At 38.4% G+C, this 19,774-nt stretch overlaps 1 protein-coding gene across 1 annotated transcript in view; it reads left to right on the top strand.

Moving 5' to 3' along the window:
- The window catches only part of BRCA1 (BRCA1 DNA repair associated), a 74,168-nt gene that overhangs the window by 41,757 nt on the left and 12,637 nt on the right, over window positions 1-19,774 (top strand). Inside the window, exons 8-15 of the mRNA XM_063300476.1 lie at window positions 2,416-2,503; window positions 4,204-4,281; window positions 5,502-5,542; window positions 7,094-7,177; window positions 8,868-8,922; window positions 10,673-10,746; window positions 11,365-11,425; window positions 12,019-12,122. Coding sequence (XP_063156546.1) covers window positions 2,416-2,503; window positions 4,204-4,281; window positions 5,502-5,542; window positions 7,094-7,177; window positions 8,868-8,922; window positions 10,673-10,746; window positions 11,365-11,425; window positions 12,019-12,122 — 585 coding nt within the window. The remainder of the gene's footprint in view (window positions 1-2,415; window positions 2,504-4,203; window positions 4,282-5,501; window positions 5,543-7,093; window positions 7,178-8,867; window positions 8,923-10,672; window positions 10,747-11,364; window positions 11,426-12,018; window positions 12,123-19,774) is intronic.

The raw sequence follows: 19,774 nt of genomic DNA, 5'->3' as shown, positions 1-19,774 counted from the left end.
CTTTTCACTCACTTCCAAAGCAGTATTTTATTTCTAGCAATATTTTCTCGGTCTCTTTTAGTCTTAAGCATTCCTTGGTGTCTTTGACTGTATTTTTTGTAATTATTCTTTTTTCTCTATGTACATAATATGTTTCTCTTTTATTCATTTAATTAGAAAATTCATACAGCCACCCATTCATATAGCCGCTGGTCCAGAATGCAGCGGTATGAGCAGTAATGGGCATGCCTTGGTATGCCCATGTAACACCTCTGCTTCATGAGCTGCACTGGTTGCCAGTTTGCTTCTGGGTGTGATTCAAGGTGCTGGTTGTTCCCAAGAAAGCCCTACATGGCACAAGGCCTGGTTGCTTGAGGGATGGCCTGTCTCCCATAATGCCTGCCCAGCTGATTCGATCCTGCAGGGTTGGCATGCTCTGGTTTCCTTCAGTTAAACAATGTCATCTCTTAGGATCCAAGAAGTGTGCCTTCTCTGTAACACTGCTATGGAATGAGGTTCCCCCCAAATCCTGATGGCCCTCACTCTGCTGTTGTATTAGAAGAGCAGTGAAACCTAGCTCTTCACCTAGGCTTTCAGTGACAGAGAGTGAGACCCCTCACTTCATCATGCTTGCCATCTTTTAATCTTTTTAAAGTTTTATTGATTTTATTATTTGATTGTTGTGAGCCACCCAGAGTCATTGAGAGTTGGGTGGCATACAAGTTTAATATATTATGATTATTTTCTTAAATACATAACCCTGGATGGTGAGCACATTGTTCTTCTATTTTCTTCTAGGTTTTTTTTTTCATTCTATCAAACACCCTTTTTCAGCTTCCCATTGGTGTAACCTCACAAATTTCTTTAATGCTTTGTAATATTCATTCCTAATTAAGCCTTCCTCTTTACTTCACCAACTCTATACCGCAAGATCAGATCATTGTCCAAATCTAATTACAACCTTTCCCTTTAAGAGAAGCACACAACATATCTTTTTTTTTAATTTCATTTTTTGTTTCATTTACTCTCTTTACCATATACTGGTGAGAGCTGGTTCTCACACTGATAAGACGTGTAGTAGCCATTTGCAAAGCAATCAACAGGTATAGAATTCCCCATCTTTACAAATGAGACAAACCTCTTGCCTTAAATTACCCATATATAGGTTTTTCATTTGAAAGTGGAGTACTTGTTTTGTAACATAACCCTCTTTCTAATAAATTGCCGCTAATCAGAATTATGAGAGACTTATTGTTTGGAAAACTGTTTCCAGTTTGAGTTGCTGTAAGAGAACTCTGACTGTACTGTTCTTATATTGCATGTCACAACCGTGCCTATGTTATTGTTATCAGTACATAGGCCAATGAATGTTTACAGTCTTCATGGCTTTGGTCAACTAAGGATTTCATATAACACTTTTTAATAAAATAAAGAGTAGACTAGGTCAGGGTATATACAGTAGCTGTAATCTATGCCACATGCGTCTAGTGGTAAGGACCCAATATCAGTTATTTTTGCACATTTTGGTGAGTATGCCAAAAATGCAACCAAAGTCCAGTTTTATCCCAAGCATACTTATTTTATGCAAGTTAGTATTTCTAAAGATTACCTTGCAAAGCAACAGTTACCTACTGTACATCCCATCAGTTAGGAGGTACATGTAGTGTAATCTGGATGGAACTGAACAAGTAGAAGGTTAATTGAAAGAAGACAGATGGTTTTAGCCAATAGGACAGCCAATCAACCTGTCTTGATTTGTCTTCTCTGTCACCAAACTAAGTCACAGACTGGAGGTGCTCCTAGATTTGGCCTTGACCTCTATTCCCGGTGGCAACTCTGGCTCACTTGTGCCTAGTTAGGCTCATCTGCTAGTTGTACCTGTTTCTAAAGACTGTGTAGCTGGCTATGCAAATACCTTAATTATCTCATCTTTGGATTACTGTACACCGTACATTGAATGGATTTTGAAAAGCATGGATAAACGCCTGCCAGTTCAGAACATGGCAGCTAAATTCCTGACCAGCTCCAGTTATTGGCATCAGGTTACTCATTTTGTTGCAATTACTGAACTGGGTCCAGATCTTTCTCTGTTCCCAATTCAGAGTCTTGATTATGACCATTACAATTTGGGAACAGGAGAGCTAAAGAGATTTATTTCTCCTATATGAATCTACTCATTGGTTCCTCTCTGATGGCATTCTGTTGCTATGTGACTGGTAGCTTCTTAATTCTTTGTGCCATGTTAATCTTGGATTTTATATGTTCTGTCATGTTTTTTTATAGTTCATAATCATATTGCCAGACTAAGATAGTTAATATATGGAAAAAGTGAGATGCACATTTTTCTAATAAATGAAATACTCAGTTGAGAAGCCAGCAATCCCTGATGTACTTATAAAACCAATTATTTCTAATTCAATCTTTCTTTGCTTCTAGCGACTGGTACATAGATTTGCCAAGAAAACCAAGAGCTCTTGGTCTAATAAAACTACAGAAGAAACAACTCATGTAATAATGAAAACAAGTAAGTTAGAAACAGAAATGAACCTGCTATCTGTTTTTCCTTCATGATTGGGCATGTAGATACGTCTTTAGGGTTGTGAGATCTGAGTTTGATATTAATAATGGATAGTCTTGCCTCTTTTAGATTCTTTCATGAAGGTCTGCCAACAGCTATTACACATGGTAGCTCATTGAGCCTTCATGTTCAGAAGTGGTCTTTCTAGTTGTTAAATATTGGATATGGTCATTAACACAAAATGCTTATTGTATTGTATACTGCTCATATTCCTCCCAGAAGCATTTGGTTGGCTGCTTTGGGACAAAGAATATTAGGGAAGATACCTCTTAACAAGTCTTGTAATTATTTGTAGTGGTGCTTGGAAGTCTTGAATTAAAATGCATACATTTCCTGTTTTTTTAATTCCATTTCCTGTTTCACACTCCTGTGCAAAACTGTGATTTTTGTTTTTCAGTTCCAACATTGTAACAGCAGAACACAGTAAAATGTGATTCAGTGTTTGATTCTATATGTAGAATGCAAATATCTTAAGGCTACAAATCAGCTAGGAAAGTTAACAAGATACAGTATGAGAAACCATTAGGTAAATAGACAAACATCCAGAAGCAAAACAAATTATCCTCATAAAGAAATACATGTACTGCTACTTATCTGAATTGTTCAGGGTACTGTGTCAGCTTCCCTTGAACCAATATAGTATTTGTTTTTTTATAAGAATTTTATGAGCCAATACAGTATTTAGATTGGTTGTATCACAACTGAGAGATAATGCAGCTTTGGCCAACCTGATGTTTTCCAGAAGTATTGGACTATAGCTCCTATATAGGTTGGGAAATCTGAGATTTACAATCCAATAAATATTGAAGTGAGGAAAAGTGTGGTAATGGATCAACCAGAATTCCTGGAAGAGTCTATTTCTTTCCCACTTTTAAGTGTCAGAATGGAAATGGGACTTGAACCGATTTAATGTGATTGTAAATAGTATCTATTTTTTTCAGGCTGCAAAGCTATTATATGAAAGATGCAGGTGTCAAAAAGGAAAAGAAAAACCTTTAAAAAGAGTGATGGGTTCACCAAATCACACATGATTTTTGTAATGTTACTCCAAGATCTAATAAGAGCGCATACACTATAACACAGAAATCTTGTAAGGTGTCAGCTGTTATTTCTCTTACTTGATTTGGAGAGTCTGTAATCTGTAAAATCTATTTTGTAGTTTTGCAGGCTCAGGGGCACCAAAAGAGCCACTGACCTTTGTTTGAAGGACTGTTTACCTGTCTTTGCACTGTCAGTTCAGTCAGAACTGAAGTTCTGGCACTGTCAGAACTGTCGTTCTTTTACCTGTCATTAAAAAGACTGTACTGTACCCACTTGCATACGGAGGCTGAGCTTTTTTGTAGTGTGTGCTTTAAGATACAGTTTGCAATCTCTGTTTTCTTTTAAATATTGTCTTAAACTGTTATATTGGCAGTTGCTATGAAAAATATCATTTTAAAGGGAGGTAAGTAATTGTTAAAATAAATCAGTAATGCTGCAGTCCCTGTAACTCAACAAGCTGCTTTTGAAAGTGGGGAAATTTTTGAAAGAAGTTTCTGATATTGTGTGAAGACCTGCTTTAAAGGAAATAACATTTAAAAAACAGTCAATGGTCTTTATCCTTTTAATATTGAACACTAAGTGATTTTTTTCTCCTTAATCTTCAGATGAGGATCTGGTCTGTGAAAGAACCCTGAAGTACTTTATAGGTATCGCTGCACAGAAATGGGTGTTGAGCTACCAATGTAAGTGTGAGCATTCGGTGAAAAACCTCCTCCCTGTCTCCCTGCACACTCACCTTCCGGTGCACTGCATATTTTAGTTCAGTGTTCAGGCATAGGCCTTATTTGTAAAAGTTCATATCATTATAAATTATTTTAAGTTAGCTATGCATTTATATCCTGGCATTTTGCCTTAAGCCAAACAAGAAACAAACATTTCATCAAGATACATCCAATAAAACAATATGAAACCTCATAGGAAGATAGAGGCAGCAGCGGAAAAATACCATATTGGACAGTTGTGTAATCCATGGACTGTCAACTAGTCAAAAGGAAAAGTTTATATTTAATAAATGTCAAACACTGAATACAAAGAGAGACATTCACATTTTCCAGGACAGGGAGTTTCACAGCTTGATTGATACCAACGATAGTTCAGGACTGTGTTTGCTGCTATGAACAAGACTAGATAAGATGCTGGTAGATATTCCAAGTATATGCCACTAATGTACTGTTCTTTGCATGGCAGAGTGAAACATACAAAACTATACAGAATCTTGCATGAGCTTTTTAGATCATGTATAAATTGTGGGCAAACAGGAATCCATGGGAAATTTTAGAGCAAACTAATTTTGTGGTCGAATCCAATTTGCATACATCCAGTCTTTCAGATCTTTTTAGCTAAACTAAAAAAAATTAAGGAGATTTATTTCATTTTCATGTCTGTTATACTGTTTTCCTCTTAGAATTTCCTAGAATATGATTAAAAATGTGGGCAGTTTTTATTAGAAATATGGGGACAAGAGAAGGGTGATAAGAAAAGGAAACCAAGCATATAGGTGTGCTGTTTATTTTATTTTATTTGATTGTTTCTGGTCACTAGATAGGCATTTCTTCTTTCCTGTGACCTTTTAATATATTACTCTACCTACAGTTGCTCTTAGAGGGACTGGCATTATCTCTGGAAGTTAACCATAAACTACTTCAGCACTGGAATTCTTGAACAGAATGAATTTTAAATCTGTAAGGAGTAGGGAGTTGAGGTTTCTAGCAGTGCATAGTAATACTGCCAGCAGGCAGTATTATGTAAATATGGACTTATTCTTTTGCAACACTTGATGCAGTTTTCTGTTGCATCTTTAAAAATAAATGTTACAGATGGTAAAAAGAGCTACTTTAAATAATAATAATAATAATAATAATAATAATAATAATAATAATAATTTCTGTCTCAATTGACCTAGGGATTATACAGTCACTCAAAGCAGGAAGAGTTCTTAAAGAGGTATGTCTGACGTTTGTGGGAGGGAATGGGTACTTTTGTTTTGTTAACCAATGTGATACTTGCAGAATCCTTAAATGAGGAAGGTGGAAGATGTTGGAGATTGAATCAGGACTACTACATCTTTATTTGCTGTTCCTTTAAATGCTTAGTGGATTCTGATGACTAAGAAGAGAATAGACAATGAAAAACTGAATTGCCTCTCAAAGGGAGGAGAGCAACTAACAATGGGGAAGGCCACTCTTTAAGGATTGGAAAGACAACATCCTAACTTCAGCTGGGGCTTCTTCCCTTTTTCTTCAGGCACTGCAGCTAAGGACATTTTGCCTGTGGTATGCTAAAATGGAACTAAGCTTCTGAAAGGGGCAGCATACAATGGGAATAACATATTCAGAAATTTACAAATATACCACAGAATGAATGTTCTTGTTTCCCAAAGTGACAAAGAAACTTTTGGTCAGTTTGGGTGGATTACCAGATTCGTTGGATGGAAGAAGATATGGACACTTAGCTGGGTTTACTGCTGGGGTGCTACACAGAATTGCTGGCTGGGGCCTGTGTCTTCCTGGACTTCAAGTAGGACCCTTAATCCTCTCAAGGAACCAAAGGGATTAAGACTGCTGAGGGAATTTCTTGTCCTCCTTTGCAGAATTAGGGAGAAATATTGAGAGTTAGGCATTGTTGTCTGAGGTTCCTGGTTTGGCAACTAACTTGAAGGTGATCTAGATTGGTGGCAGAGATTCATGATCTGCTGAGTTGGATTCACCAATGTTAGCAGAGAAAGGAAGTATGACATGATATCTGTGTTGACATCCGGTCTTGCCTCTGTTTTTCTGAATGACAGCTAGGATAACTTTGAATCATCTTACAGTCCCTTTCTGGATCTCATTGTAAACAGGAGAAAGCAGTAGGAAAAATTAAAAAGTGTATATCATTATCTCCTCCACCCAACTTTTTTTTCATTTTTTCCTCAAACCTTCATATCTCTGTACTTGAGTAGATTGACCAAGCTTCAGAACAGTTCAGAGTCCTCCTGGGGCTATGTTGAAGAAAGAAGTTGAAGAATATATTGTGACTTCCCAGCTCTAGAGGAGAAGCCTTTCTCATTAAGATACAGAAATTAGACAATTGATAGATTTTCCCCAAATTGACCGGAGCTTTTTATGCTATAATTTTTGGCTGCTCAGTATAACTTAACATGTCGTAGGTAAAATTGTGTGTGTTCAAGCACCATCCTATCCTGCCATTGATCAAATTGCTGCATTATCACTGAAGATGCATGAATATTCAAATGACTAAAGGGTATTTACTTACTGTAATTAGGTAATGGTTTCTAGTTAAATATAATTTAATTATCCTTTTTTACAATAAAATTTCATGACATAAGAAATGGGATAAGAGCTTGTGTTGCTGCAGTCCTCCATTCTTTCTGCTGCTTCCGTCTGGATATTTGACTTCTACATTCCAGTAATTCTTTTCCTGTTTCAGCCATATAAGATATGGCTGAGAACCAGAAATTCACTGGCATCTGATTCCATTTGTGTTGTTTTCCAGGAGGATTTTGAAGTGAGAGGAGATGTAATCAATGGGAGAAACCATCAAGGGCCCAAAAGAGCAAGGGAATCACCTGTTGGAAAGGTATGGCTGTCTTAACCATAGTAAAGGTAAAGGTTTCCCTTGACGTAAAGTCCAGTCGTGTCCGACTCTAGGGGGCGGTGCTCATCTCCGTTTCTAAGCCTTGGAGCCGTCGTTGTCATAGACACTTCCGGGTCATGTGGCCAGCATGACGACTCGGAACGCCGTTACCTTCCCGCCGAAGCGGTACCTATTGATCTACTCACATTTGCATGTTTTCGAACTGCTAGGTGAGCAGGAGCTGGGATTAACAACGGGAGCTCACCCCGCCGCGCGGTTTCGAACCGCCGACCTTCCGATCGACAGCTCAGCGGTTTAACCCGCAGCGCCACCGCGTCCCTCAGTCTTAACCATAACCCCCACAAAACAAAAGTTATCCCCAAAGTGTGCCCCTCTTCTTTGCCATCGCAGGAAATGAACATTCCCTGCTTGGAAGAAAAGGCTGCTTTCACAAAGTAGCATCCTAAGAAGGACTTTCATTATTCCTCTGACCATGATGATGCTTAGGGGGAGAAATGTAGAATGCAATAACATTGGATATAAAATTGTACAGATAGAGAGCACAGCCTACTGGAATAATTTTTGCAGCAACGCTTAATGCTACTGGCATTTCTCAGCATATACCATGGAGTTATTCAGATTTCTTTAAGCAAAATGCTGTTGCCACAAATTAGTATGGAGGTGGATATGATATGATTTCCATTTTCTGAAAAGTGATTTATATTCTGAGCATTAAGGTAATTTATTCAAAAATAACGTAACTAGCTTTTCCCCAAAAAAGGAAAGGAGGGAGGGAGATTATAATTGGGAATCATAACTGGGAGTTAGTGCAAGGAGTGTTCCAGAGGCAGCAGTGCTTGGGTCCTGCTGTTTTGTTCTCATGGTTGAACCGGCCTCCGCTGTTCTTAGAATCCAAGGATTCAGAGGCTTGCATTTGGTCCTGCACAGGGGTGGATGCTGAATAGTGTGTGGGTAGGAAGGAGGAGACCGACCAGTTTAAGCCGCTCCTTTGTTTTCCCCAACCATTTAATAGCCCAGAAAGATATTTCCTGACTCCCTCTCACCTTCATTCTCAGTAGGAAAGTCTATTCCAAGCTACATGCTTGGTAGAAAGCTGGAAAGGTGAAACTGATGAAGCCGTTGCAACAGACATCAGATATACAGTAGTAGCTTCCATTGGCTAAAAGTGGTTAAAACTAACCAGCAGTTGCTTCAGCTTCTTTTCGGTGCCATTGCCTTAATTGTTTTCTATCAGTTGGAGGATATAGATGTGTATTGTGCTTGATTATCTTTTCTCAGCTATGAATTTCTCTGCCTTTAAGATTTTTACTTCCCAACGTTCCTGTTTCTCAGCCATTTATGTACTCAATACATAATTATTTTTTTAAAGGTGAGGCAGATTAACTGAATTTTCTTCTAGTTAGCAATCTAAAATGTTCAGACTCAAAAGCCTCACATCAGATCTGTCTCCAGTCTTACCTAAATGTCTCATTGTCAGTCTTCTGCAGCTGACTTATTCCATCGCCAATTGATGATGTTCCTGAATGTAGTTTTTATTCTGCTCAAATCCAATTAGCTGGACACATTCTGGCCTGGTCAGTAACTTAATTCACACAGATTGAATTTTCAGAGTTCCTATTTCAAGGTTTAATTCTACACCATGCTTACACATTTGCTTTGCTTTCCTTTCCAGCTTTTCCAAGGATTGGAGATTTGCTGTTATGGGCCATTCACTGACATACTTCCAGGTAAGGAATCGGGATCCTTAAAGTAAGTTGAGAGAATGAATCTAACTGGTCTCAGGGGGTCTTTGCTCCCCTTTTTTGGTTGTGTAAACAGCTGAGTTTGCTCTGTCACCAATAAAATGAGCCAGTCTTTTGAGAAAAAGCTAGCTGGTTTTAATAGCCTAATATTCTTTGCTCACTCAGTGATATTTACCCCTCAGTAAGGTCAAGATTTATGTCCTGCTGCAGAAACATTTCTGAACCTTGAATGTTTTAGGCAGATTAATGTACATATGTTTGCCCATTTCTGCATAATTTATTCTGTTCCTGATTATCATTAAAGAGATGATCACTCTGGCTGTGTTGATAGCTATACCCATATTCCTTCTCAAATTGTGATGTGGTTTGAATATCTGTCTCCTTCCCTTATCATGCTTGATGAACCCTTCATCTTGCTTGATGAAGATTTCTTAAAATGCAAGTTGCAAGGATTGTATGTTGTCATGGTTAAGTGCTATCTCTTCAGTTTTTTTTTATAACTAATGACTTGGATGAGAAGTAGAGGGAATGCTTAGAAAATCTGCAAATGGCACAAAATATAGGATAGCTAATACCTCGAAAGATTGAAATAAAATTCAATATATCATCTCAATATTATTTCTCATTCTGGGCATCACACTTCAAGTAGGATTGAAACAGGAAAAGATTCAAAGAAGATAAGATAGATCAAGGGGTCTAGAAACTAAATTATCTGGAGATAGATGGAATGAACTGGAAATGTTTAGTTTGAGTAGAGATGACTAAAGGAAGATATGATAGCATTTTTCAAGTATCTGAGTGAAGTCACATAGAAGGTCAAGATTTGTGCTAACACCCCAGAATGGAAGATATGGAATAATGGATTTAAGTGATAAGAATGAGGATTCTGATTAATCAGTAGGAAACGGCTTCCTAACAGTGAAAGCAGCTCCATATTAGAATTAATTATCCAGACAGGTAGCGAGCTCTCCTTCACTGGATCTATTAAAGTGGAGGCTGACAGCCATTTGTTTGGGAGGCTTCAATTTGGATTCTTACACTGAACAGGGGGTTGGACTAGATCTCCTAAATGGCAGCTTTCAAGTTGATGATTCTATGATCTATGTATTATTAGCATTATTGGCAGCCAAAGGTGAAAACATAAAGACGTAACTGTATCAGTGGAGAGAAGCAGGATTCTTAGTGTTCTTTCCTCTTTTTTTGGTTCTGGCCCCCCAACTCCCAAATGTTTCTAAAAGTTTTAAGCCTGTACTTAAGGCTTACTATATGACAAACTTTCTTGTCATTTGTTCTTCAAACCCCAACATGAGTCATGTTGGTATTATTTGTTAGTTCTCTGTCAAAATTTTTGGATTTATGAGACCACCAAAGGAATTGGGAACCCCACATGGCCTGTAGTTTGCCTATCTCTGAGCTTCATGCCAGCATTCTGGGACTATTCCTTAACTTCCTCTGTTTCTGAGCTGTCACTTTCTACACCTTTCCACAGTTATCTTTACAATCATATGGGTAGAAGTTTGCATTTGGTGGTTAATTTGTGACCAGTGCTAAGTTCTGACTTTCCATAATTCAGAAATACAGAATATTCAACTGGAGAATTCCCCAAACAGATTCTCTTGTAAGGGGATGCCAGTAGTCATCAATTTGGGCTTAGCATCTTTTTGGTGGGGAGGAGGGATAAAATGCTTTGCCATTATAATGTGTTTTGTTTGTTTATCCTTTGGGAATTTCTCAGAACAACTGGAGTGGATTGTAGAACTTTGTGGCGCCTCCCTTGTGAAGCAACCTCACTTATTTGCACATGCAACAGTAAGTCTGTTAACTATATGGGCCAGATTGAGAAAGAAAGATACCAATAATAAGCATTTTCCACCCTTATTCTTTCAAAATGCTGGTAAATTTAGCTTGTATGGGATCTGCTTAGATATAGAATCAAATCAATGGCTTATCTTGCCCTGCGTTATTTCCTAGAAATCTTCTTACCCAAGGCATTGCAAATATACATAGAGCTAGGGGGCAGAACACCCTCTTCTGCTGATGCCTGCAGCTCTCTGGGATTGCAACATATCACCCACTATCTGAGAAGACTTGTATACTCATTTGTTTTTGAGAGAAAATATGTTTGTGAATGAGTGATGATGTATCAGTGTATGGCCTCTCTTAAACCACAGTGTGTAACCTTTATATTCTGTCATGGCTTTCCCGCGAGTGTCATATGTTCCTTCTCCCCGTTCCTTTGTCACATAGAGTAATTGTTTGCCTATGAGATCTTTATTTCCTCAGTGACTCCCCATCTGGCTGGAGTGCTGCAGCAAAGCTGAAGAACAGTATGTCTTAACAGTACAGATGAATGCATACAGGAAAGATACATTGATCCTATATGCCACTTCCCTTTTCATTCCTGCCTTTTATCCTCTAATCATTTAGAACTCCACTGCTGTGATAGTTGTTCAGCCTGATGCATGGAAGGAAGGGAGCACCTGCCAAGGTGAGATAATAATGCTGCCTGTGACTTCCAAGACGTAAGGGGCCTTACAAAGTATCTGATTGACTTGTGGCTTCGTATAATAAAGTATTGCAGCAGATAAACATCTGGGGGAATAAGAAGTAATGCTGGTTGGCTTTAATCATTAGACATGACTAGTCATTACCATCAACCCCTCTTCCCTAAGAAGTTGGTAAAAGATGTTACTGCCTCTTACTTGGAGAAAGATACTGAGTGAGGAACTTTGAAATGTTTGCCTCTACCCTGCACTGCTTAGAGGAAATGCCTGTGGTTTCTTAGTTTCCCCAGACTGTAATACAAATGGGAGTTTGTCATCTTTCTGTTTTCCATATCTGCTTTCCTGAGGCAATTAAGAAAATCAGAGAATACAGTTGAGGTGTATGAATAAAAAGCTTCCCTCTTACCTATGCACATTATCTTGTAAAGGATTGTTACAACAGTGGAAAACTTTATGATTTCCCATTTTTGCGTTTAGGCATTTTGAAATGATATTCATCAAATATGGTTTAAAGAAAGAACTCTCAAGAAGAAAGTACAGGCATTAAATGTCTCATTGCTTATCTGGTGTTTTGCAGAGCTCCCACTGCAGTGCAGCATTGCTGTAGTTTCACGTGAGTGGGTGCTGGACAGTGTTGCTTGCTATCAGTGCCAGCCATTCGATGAATACATCATTCAACAGGTGTGATGGGATTAGTTCTTGGAATTATACTTGAACACTCTTTGGAGTGAATTTGTTTTTACAAAGAATATGACATCACTTGCAAAATAAATATTTCAGTTGGCCTAAAAAAGCCCTGCTTCTCACCAAAGGCAGAATTAAACTACTAAATGTCAATTTTCAACATACTTATTGCAGTGAGCCAAGAAATAATGTGTTCTTCTATGTTGATGCAGATTATTTACCAACCCATTGCTGCCTTGTTTGGAAAGTTTTTTCTTTCTTCATGATGTCTTGTAACCATCTGCAAGGGTTAGACAGAACAAAGAGTTCCAGTTAACTCAGCTGGATAGCAGCAGTTTGTCTGCTTGTTTCATGGGAGAGTGTTCAAAGAGGCAGTTATGCTGGATCATTGGTGTAGCATCCTATGTAGAAGCACAACCAGACTGGGGATGGCCCAGGAGACCATTGCAAAGGACCCTAGGGTCATAAAGAGGCATGTGCCAAATTAAATGTTTGTGTTTGACAATGAACCAGTCAGAAATGGAATCTATTAGAAATTCATTATCTTTCTAGCAAACTTGATCATTACCAATATAATTGTAGTGAGCATGGTTGTCCTTGAAATGCTATAGTTTTTCTATACAATAATGAAACTTCAAGAAAAAAGTATGGTAACAATCCCACTTCTCCAGCTTGCATGACAGCAGATGGTAAAGGCTGAAAGGGGAGAAGGTTGTCCTCTTTCATTCCTTTGTCCTCATGTCCTCCCATTACAGGAAAATAACTGGGTAGGCACAGAGGAAGCAGATAGCATCAGTGTCCTCAGCAAGGACTCCCTCACTGGTTTCTCGTTTGTTCCAATAGTAAACTTGGGTTTTCCACAAGCATATTTTACTCCATGTGCATGTGTGCACATGTTTTACTTTTGATGTTCACTTCTTATTGACATTCTGTTTATATAAGATTGCACACTCTCTTTCTCTGTGTCTCTCAGATTCTCTGGATGTGGCAAGTTTTCTGTTAATTAATGTAATTTGTTTTCTGCAAGCAGAGATGCTTACCTGAGATCCTAACTTTAAACCCAGGGAGCCACTGATGCTTTTAACCTGCTCTTTTTGGCTTCTTTCTACTCGATTAGCTATTCCAGTGTGATATTTCTATTACTTAGGGAGGGAAGTCAAACCATTTTATTATAAGTATAGTATGTATTTCATATATATATATATATATATATATATATATATAGTAAGGCTGCAATGCTTAAGACATGAGTTAAGACTATTTTTTTTTTACTAAAAGGTATCAGCGATTAATTTAGCAACCAATTTTTAAAAGCGAATACAGTGTTCAATGCAAGGGCTTATAACAGCAGGTAATATGCCTTGTCTTGCCCTGAGGCTGCAAACACTGTGAGTAGCACAGGAGGCAGAGGGTAATGATGAGAACCAGAGTCAGTGAGAAAGGCAGTCAAGTATGTTATCTGTAGGCAGGCGCAGCCAGCCAATATAGGTCTGACGTTCAGGAGAAGCAAGAGAGTCAGCGCTGTGCATCAGAGTACTGATTACCAAGAGTCCCAGCAACAAATGTTACCGTTTTATATCCCACTGTTCCCAGACACCATCTTCCATGATTGAACAGTAATGATCTTTTAGCTTGAATGAGATTACAGCTTTCACTGGTCGCCCACCTGCACTAATAAGTAGGCTTTTGGAAGTGGAGAAGTGTCCATCCTGGTGGATTGTGGTTTCTTCAGTGGAGTTTCAAGCCCAGGAGCAATCTCTAATTTATGTATTTATTCTCTTTAAGGTATTTATCTATTGCTTGTCATGCCATGCATCTGCAGGTGGTGTACAAAATGAACATAGTTTTTGTACAATGCAGTTAAAAAATAATAATTAACATATATATGTAAACCTAATAAAAGACTGGCAATACATGGCAGAAGACTACCACCATGAAATGTATCAAAGTAAATAAAAATGTTTTCACAATTAGGTTTGTGTGAATTTTATCTTTAGTGGGAAGCTTCCCTCAAAGGGCTGTTCTGTGCTTTTTGTTTCCATAGTGCCAGTCCCAAGCTCAGGGTTGAGGTTTTGCTTCTCTGCTGAGATGCAGGTGGTGTTGACTGAACAGACGCCTCTCGCCTCCATATCCAAACGTTGGCTGCTGCTTAAGAGGAGGTTGAAACCATCCTGAGGCAGTTGTACCTATATCACACACAAGGAGTGCTTCTTACAGGTTATTGCACATGAAAGCATAGTTTAAAACAATGTTTTAAAACTATCATGCTTTTCTATATGCAAATTCTAAATTAACTGATCAACTGAAGTATAATTTCCTGGAAGTAAGTCCAGTGAAATGAATTAATCAGGTAAAAGCCTTAACAAATGTAGGATTCAACAAGATTGGATGTACTGTATGTATGTGGAGTTTGAGCATCTGACTGGGAATTTGTAAGCTAGTACTGTGAAAAACCTGATTTAAATGTCTTAAATGTTTCTTTCAATTCACCTTTCCCCACAGGCTCCTTCAGTTTGAATCCTTGTATTTAAAGGACATTAATAGCTCTTATTCACTGTACCACCATTCCTAGACTGTATTCTGTAGTAGACTATAGAATGCAAATAAAATTGTTCACAAAGTCTTCTATTAAGGCAGAGAGATGGTAAAGTGGCCATTTCATAAATGTGAAATTGCACTTTCATTGATGGGTTTGTGTACTTGTTCTATGGGAATGAGAACTAGATGCATCACTGCATGTTACATGCCTACATAATGAGTGACTGCCTAATGAGTGTTCATTAGCAAGCAGCGGAATCCATAGCCTGATTGTATCAAAATTGCCCCATCTATTGCCAAGAGTTTATGCCACATTTTTTACTATCAATTCAGCTTCGCCTTCTGACTGACAGGTTTCTTATCTTCAAAGTCCACCTTGGCTTCTGTTATCTGCCTTCCAGGAGATTATAGCTATCTTGCAAAACACCAGGTAATACGAGGGAAGTGCCAACATGCCCCCATAAGCACTGCCCTGAATTATCTTTCCATTTGGAAGGTGAACATAGATGCAGAGCTATTGGAAAGAGAGCTGCAGTCAAGATGGTGAAGGAGAACAAAAGCTTGTAAGATTCTTGCACGGCATTTGTAATTTAGGGTTTGTCTTTTCTACTATGCAGTCATATCTCTTTTTACCAGCTTGAAAAGAAAAATGCAACTTTTTCTTCTGCTCTTCAAAGTGAGAATTTCTCCCCAGTTGTCTACCCATCCGTGTTCTTTGATGCATGGAATTCCTGGTGCAGGTCCTTTTTTCTGCTGTGTATTTGGTGACTTCTGGTACTTTGATCTTGTTTTTTTCTCTTTTATTGCAAATTGTTGAATAGGCTAAATTCCAACTTAAAGTCCTGCAGGCCATAAGCAACGGAATAACCAATAATCTTCGAAAGTGGAGAAAGTATCTTCTGTTCTGTAGGGTCTGCCAAAAGCTCTGAGTTTTGAGGTATATTTTATCTTGCTGATGACTCATAAGATAACTTCATAGCTGCCATTTTCATCCTTTCCTCTACTATATTGCTTATTTTCCCTCTGGGCTAATACTTTATAGTTTATGATCCCCTGCAAAAAAAAAAAAATCTCTGCCAATCAAACCATCCTATTAGCCTTAAACCTATTCTTTTACCAATTTTCTTTTCTACTGAGACTATTACAGTACCTCCTATGAGTAGCCCAGCCAGTGTCTCTCTCCATTGCTTGATAGTAGGCACATTTTTCAGAGACTGTTAAATTAGCTTGGAGAAGGGCAAGTTGGAAAATCTGGAATTCTCAGGAAGAATCTTTTTTATTATGAATTTTATTAAGTTTAAAGAGAAAGACAAAAGCTACAAAAAAACAATTTTTCATGTACCTCTTATTGAAAAGACTTACAGTGAATTGCGGTTTGGTCCTCAACCTTGGTATGGTATGGCAGTAGTGCCACCAAACATTTCTGAAATAGAATTTGGCCATTAAGAATGTACAGTGTAGTTTCTCTCCTCTTTCTCTTGCAGTTTAGAAACCATAGACTGATTTCACAAATGTCAAATGGGAAAGCAAAGATTTTAGCCTTAGGAATATACCTTGCAAATACACTTGAATCCTAGCTTATGTCTTCTGAGAAATTCAGCAGTAGAATGCAGGAATGGTCACTACTGAGTGTCTGAATTATCTTACTAGCCAGGACTATCCCCATAGTAGAACCTAACTTGCACATTAACTCCTTTGAAAGTATTGGATGTACATTTTGAAGTTAAGAACTATTTGGATTGGGTATAGATGAGTCCAGAGGGTCAGCATACCTCTGATTGTTCACTGATATGAACAAATAATGAGAAAAATCTGTCGGGCTGCTTCTGGGAATAAAAGTGGAACAGAAGTTGGAAACCTGTGGACCTATATATGACTCTTATCCCTGTTATTTACCTCTGGAGCCCCTGAAATCAGCCACAAAACTGCTAAGTAATGATGGCATAATTTGCTGTGCAGATTTTTACCCAAAATATTGTGGAACATACGAAAATACAATTCAGTTTCAATACAAGGCTAGTCTTTTTTTTTCTGATAAGGGACTAGAATATAATATAAACATTTGTTTTGGATATTGGGAACATCTATGTTTCCTATTGTCTGTTTTGTACTACACAGGTATGCAACTTGGATTAAGTCTCTTTTGGGCCCAGCCACCACCAGTGAATGGTTCATATACAATTAATACTGGCAACAGTTAATGGAATAGCTGCATCCTGCTTATGCGTGACAACTACCTGAGCAAGCCTACCTTGGCAGCATAAGTGAGAAGTAGAGTGAGCTAAAGTGTCCAAAGGGTTACAGCTATACCAATATTCTATTCAGCACAGGTGGAGCAAGTTTAGTCAAGTATTTGGGAAGGTGTGGCTGCTTTTGAATAGTTCAACTTCATAGCTTTATTGACATCATATTATTTAGCTGTGTTCTGCTACCTCGTCCCAGATGGATGTTTGTTCTTATGGCCTGCTTTGCATGTTTGAAAGTGTGAAAGTTCTTCAGGTTCAACTTACAAAGAACTCTTCATCATGCAGAATCCTGTAAAACCTGAACACACATTCCTGAGCCCTCATAAATTAGCCTATTACATAACACCAACAATTGTGTTTACTTTTTCTTAGGACAAATGGCAATCAGAACTATTTGAACCACCTTTTCAAATGGCAGTGGGGTCAAAGCTACTCTTGGATATAGTGTTACAGGTAGTCCTCGCATAGCAACTACAACTGGAACAGGCAACTCAATCATGGTCACAAAGCAGAAAAATCATGTCACCACAACATACAATGTTACTTCCGCCTTCTGTATTGAATCTGCTTGTCATACGCCAGTTGCAAAGCACGTGAATGCTGACCGCAGGACTCTGCGACGATCGTAAATGCGAGGATTGATTATGTGCTTTCAAGAGATTCATAAGAAAACCAGTGTAGCTTCATCTTTGTTGTCATTTTTATTGGCAAGCAAAAACTTTAAACGGAGATTAAAGACAGTTTATGATGGCCAGGTGAATCACTAGAGCAGAGATAGGCAGCATAATCCACAGTTAAGACCATTCTTGTAATTCCTTGTTATCAGTCATGCTGACAAGGGCTCAGGAGAGTTGATTTTAAAAAAACCCAAAACCTGGGAGCACCAAGTTGCCTATTCCTGCATCTGAGATTTTGGCTCTTAAATTGAGATTCCAAGGTTATAGCATACCAATCCATGTTGCATATTTAACATGGAAAAAGATACAATTTGTTCAAACGTAAAAAGTTTATTTTAATTGGAAGAAGAGGGTAGGGAATCCATACAGTTTAAGAGGGAAAAAAAACCTTACAAATGTCAGTTTGGCTATCAGTGTAAGGTCCAATGGTAAACTAAAAAAAATATAAGGGTATGGATCATAGAGAATTTTTAGAGTAAGCAGAACGTGGGATTTTATCATGCTGAAGATTTCCTTTCCCTGATATATGCAGATTTGTTCTGTGGCATGATACCACTTTTGAATTTAGGTTACAGTTGCCCTTCTGGTGGGTTTTTTTTTTTTTTTAGAATTTGATGGAAGTAACCATTTTCTATGACTGCAGGATAAACCGCAATCTGTGGCCGTATGCAACCCTAGAATCCTTCTCATTTTCTTCTTGCAGCTGTCCTGCTGAATTCTGGTTTCTTGCCATTTTGAAGTGGAAATGCATACACATTGAAAGTTTAAAATAATTGTTTTAAAGCCCCTCTGCCAAAAGGAAAAATAGAATCCTTGCCCTGCCCATGTGTATGATATGGCTCCATCTATTTAGCGACATCTACTGTACCCTTGGCAATTGTAATTCCTGCTAACACTACTAAATACAGCCCCTTCTGACTGAAAGGTTGCCCATTTCCTGCTTTGAGGAGAGCCACCAAACCCTCTGGCTTTAACTTGGTCTCTTGCTATTCTGATTGCAAATTGGGACTTGGACAGTTTTGCCTCCTCACCCCCTTCTTGTGCAAAAGCAGTGAAAGATTTTTGGGCCCTTTATGCAAATTCTATGAGATGCAGCCTAGAATAGCTCTTGATGGGTGGGAGAGGTAGCGTCTGGGTCTTGAATAGCTTACACCATAAGCAGGACCAAGTAGTCAGACCACACCACTACCACCACCAGGCGTGGAGGTATAGCAGTGGTAAGGCTTCATCTTGTGGTTTCTGCCTGTTAAGAGGCTGTTCCTTTGAAAAACTCTTGAAGACCTGAGTTGCTAGGGAGAAATTCCTTTTATATTTTGCAAAAGGTTGATAGCATACCAGTGAGCTTCTTTAACTTCCCTTGTGTACCAATTGCTCACTTCCCCACCCTGTGACACCTCCTCCTTTGCTTGCTGAATGTAAAACACAGTGATATATTTCTTTGCCAACTGCCAGAAGGGCCTGAAACAAAAACAATTGCAATGGGCTGGATCATGCTAGGAGGGAAAGGGTTTTTTAACCATCCATTGAAGATGACAAGATAGTGTTTTTCTGGAGGGGGAAATCTAGCCCTGCAAAAACATTAGCTGAGGCCAGCTCATCTGAAAGTTGGGTGTTGGCCAGCATCAGGACAAGGTATGTTTGTTCTGGACAGGGGAAGACCAATGTTACTTCTGAATTCCATTAACAAGTACCTAATTTAATATTTGAAATTGTTTTAGAGACAATTCAGTGATGATTATTATTGTGACTAAATGGAAGAATTATTACATATACATATTATGATACACATACTCTCTCACACATGTTCACAGTATTTAATTTTGTTGAAAGGTACATTCATGTTAAATTTAGGTTTTGTCCTTGCCCTTGCCAGTTTTTTTGCCTCTCTGTTTTTTTTCCTAGCCCCACTCAGGAGCTAAGTATAGCCTTGGCCTGAAAAGATGTTTTGCCCTTGATGCAGCCCAAATGAGAGTAGCTCTCCAGAGCTTCCAATATATTTCTAGCTTTGTTGTCTGTGGTCCTTTTTCATCAGATACCAGAGATTCGAGTTCTAAGATTCTTCATAGACAGCACATGTATCATACAGAAAATACCTATCTTGGCCATGTGCTGTGTGCATGGTTCTTGTTGTGTCTAGACAGTCTTGGATATTGGGATATATTTCAAGCTGGAGCTCAGCCTAGAACAG

Source organism: Candoia aspera, chromosome 4, assembly GCF_035149785.1.
Source record: "Candoia aspera isolate rCanAsp1 chromosome 4, rCanAsp1.hap2, whole genome shotgun sequence".
Classification (NCBI taxonomy): Eukaryota; Metazoa; Chordata; class Lepidosauria; order Squamata; family Boidae; genus Candoia; species Candoia aspera.
The sequence above is the reverse complement of the archived record's forward strand: the minus strand, read 5'-3'. Positions and strand labels throughout refer to the sequence as shown.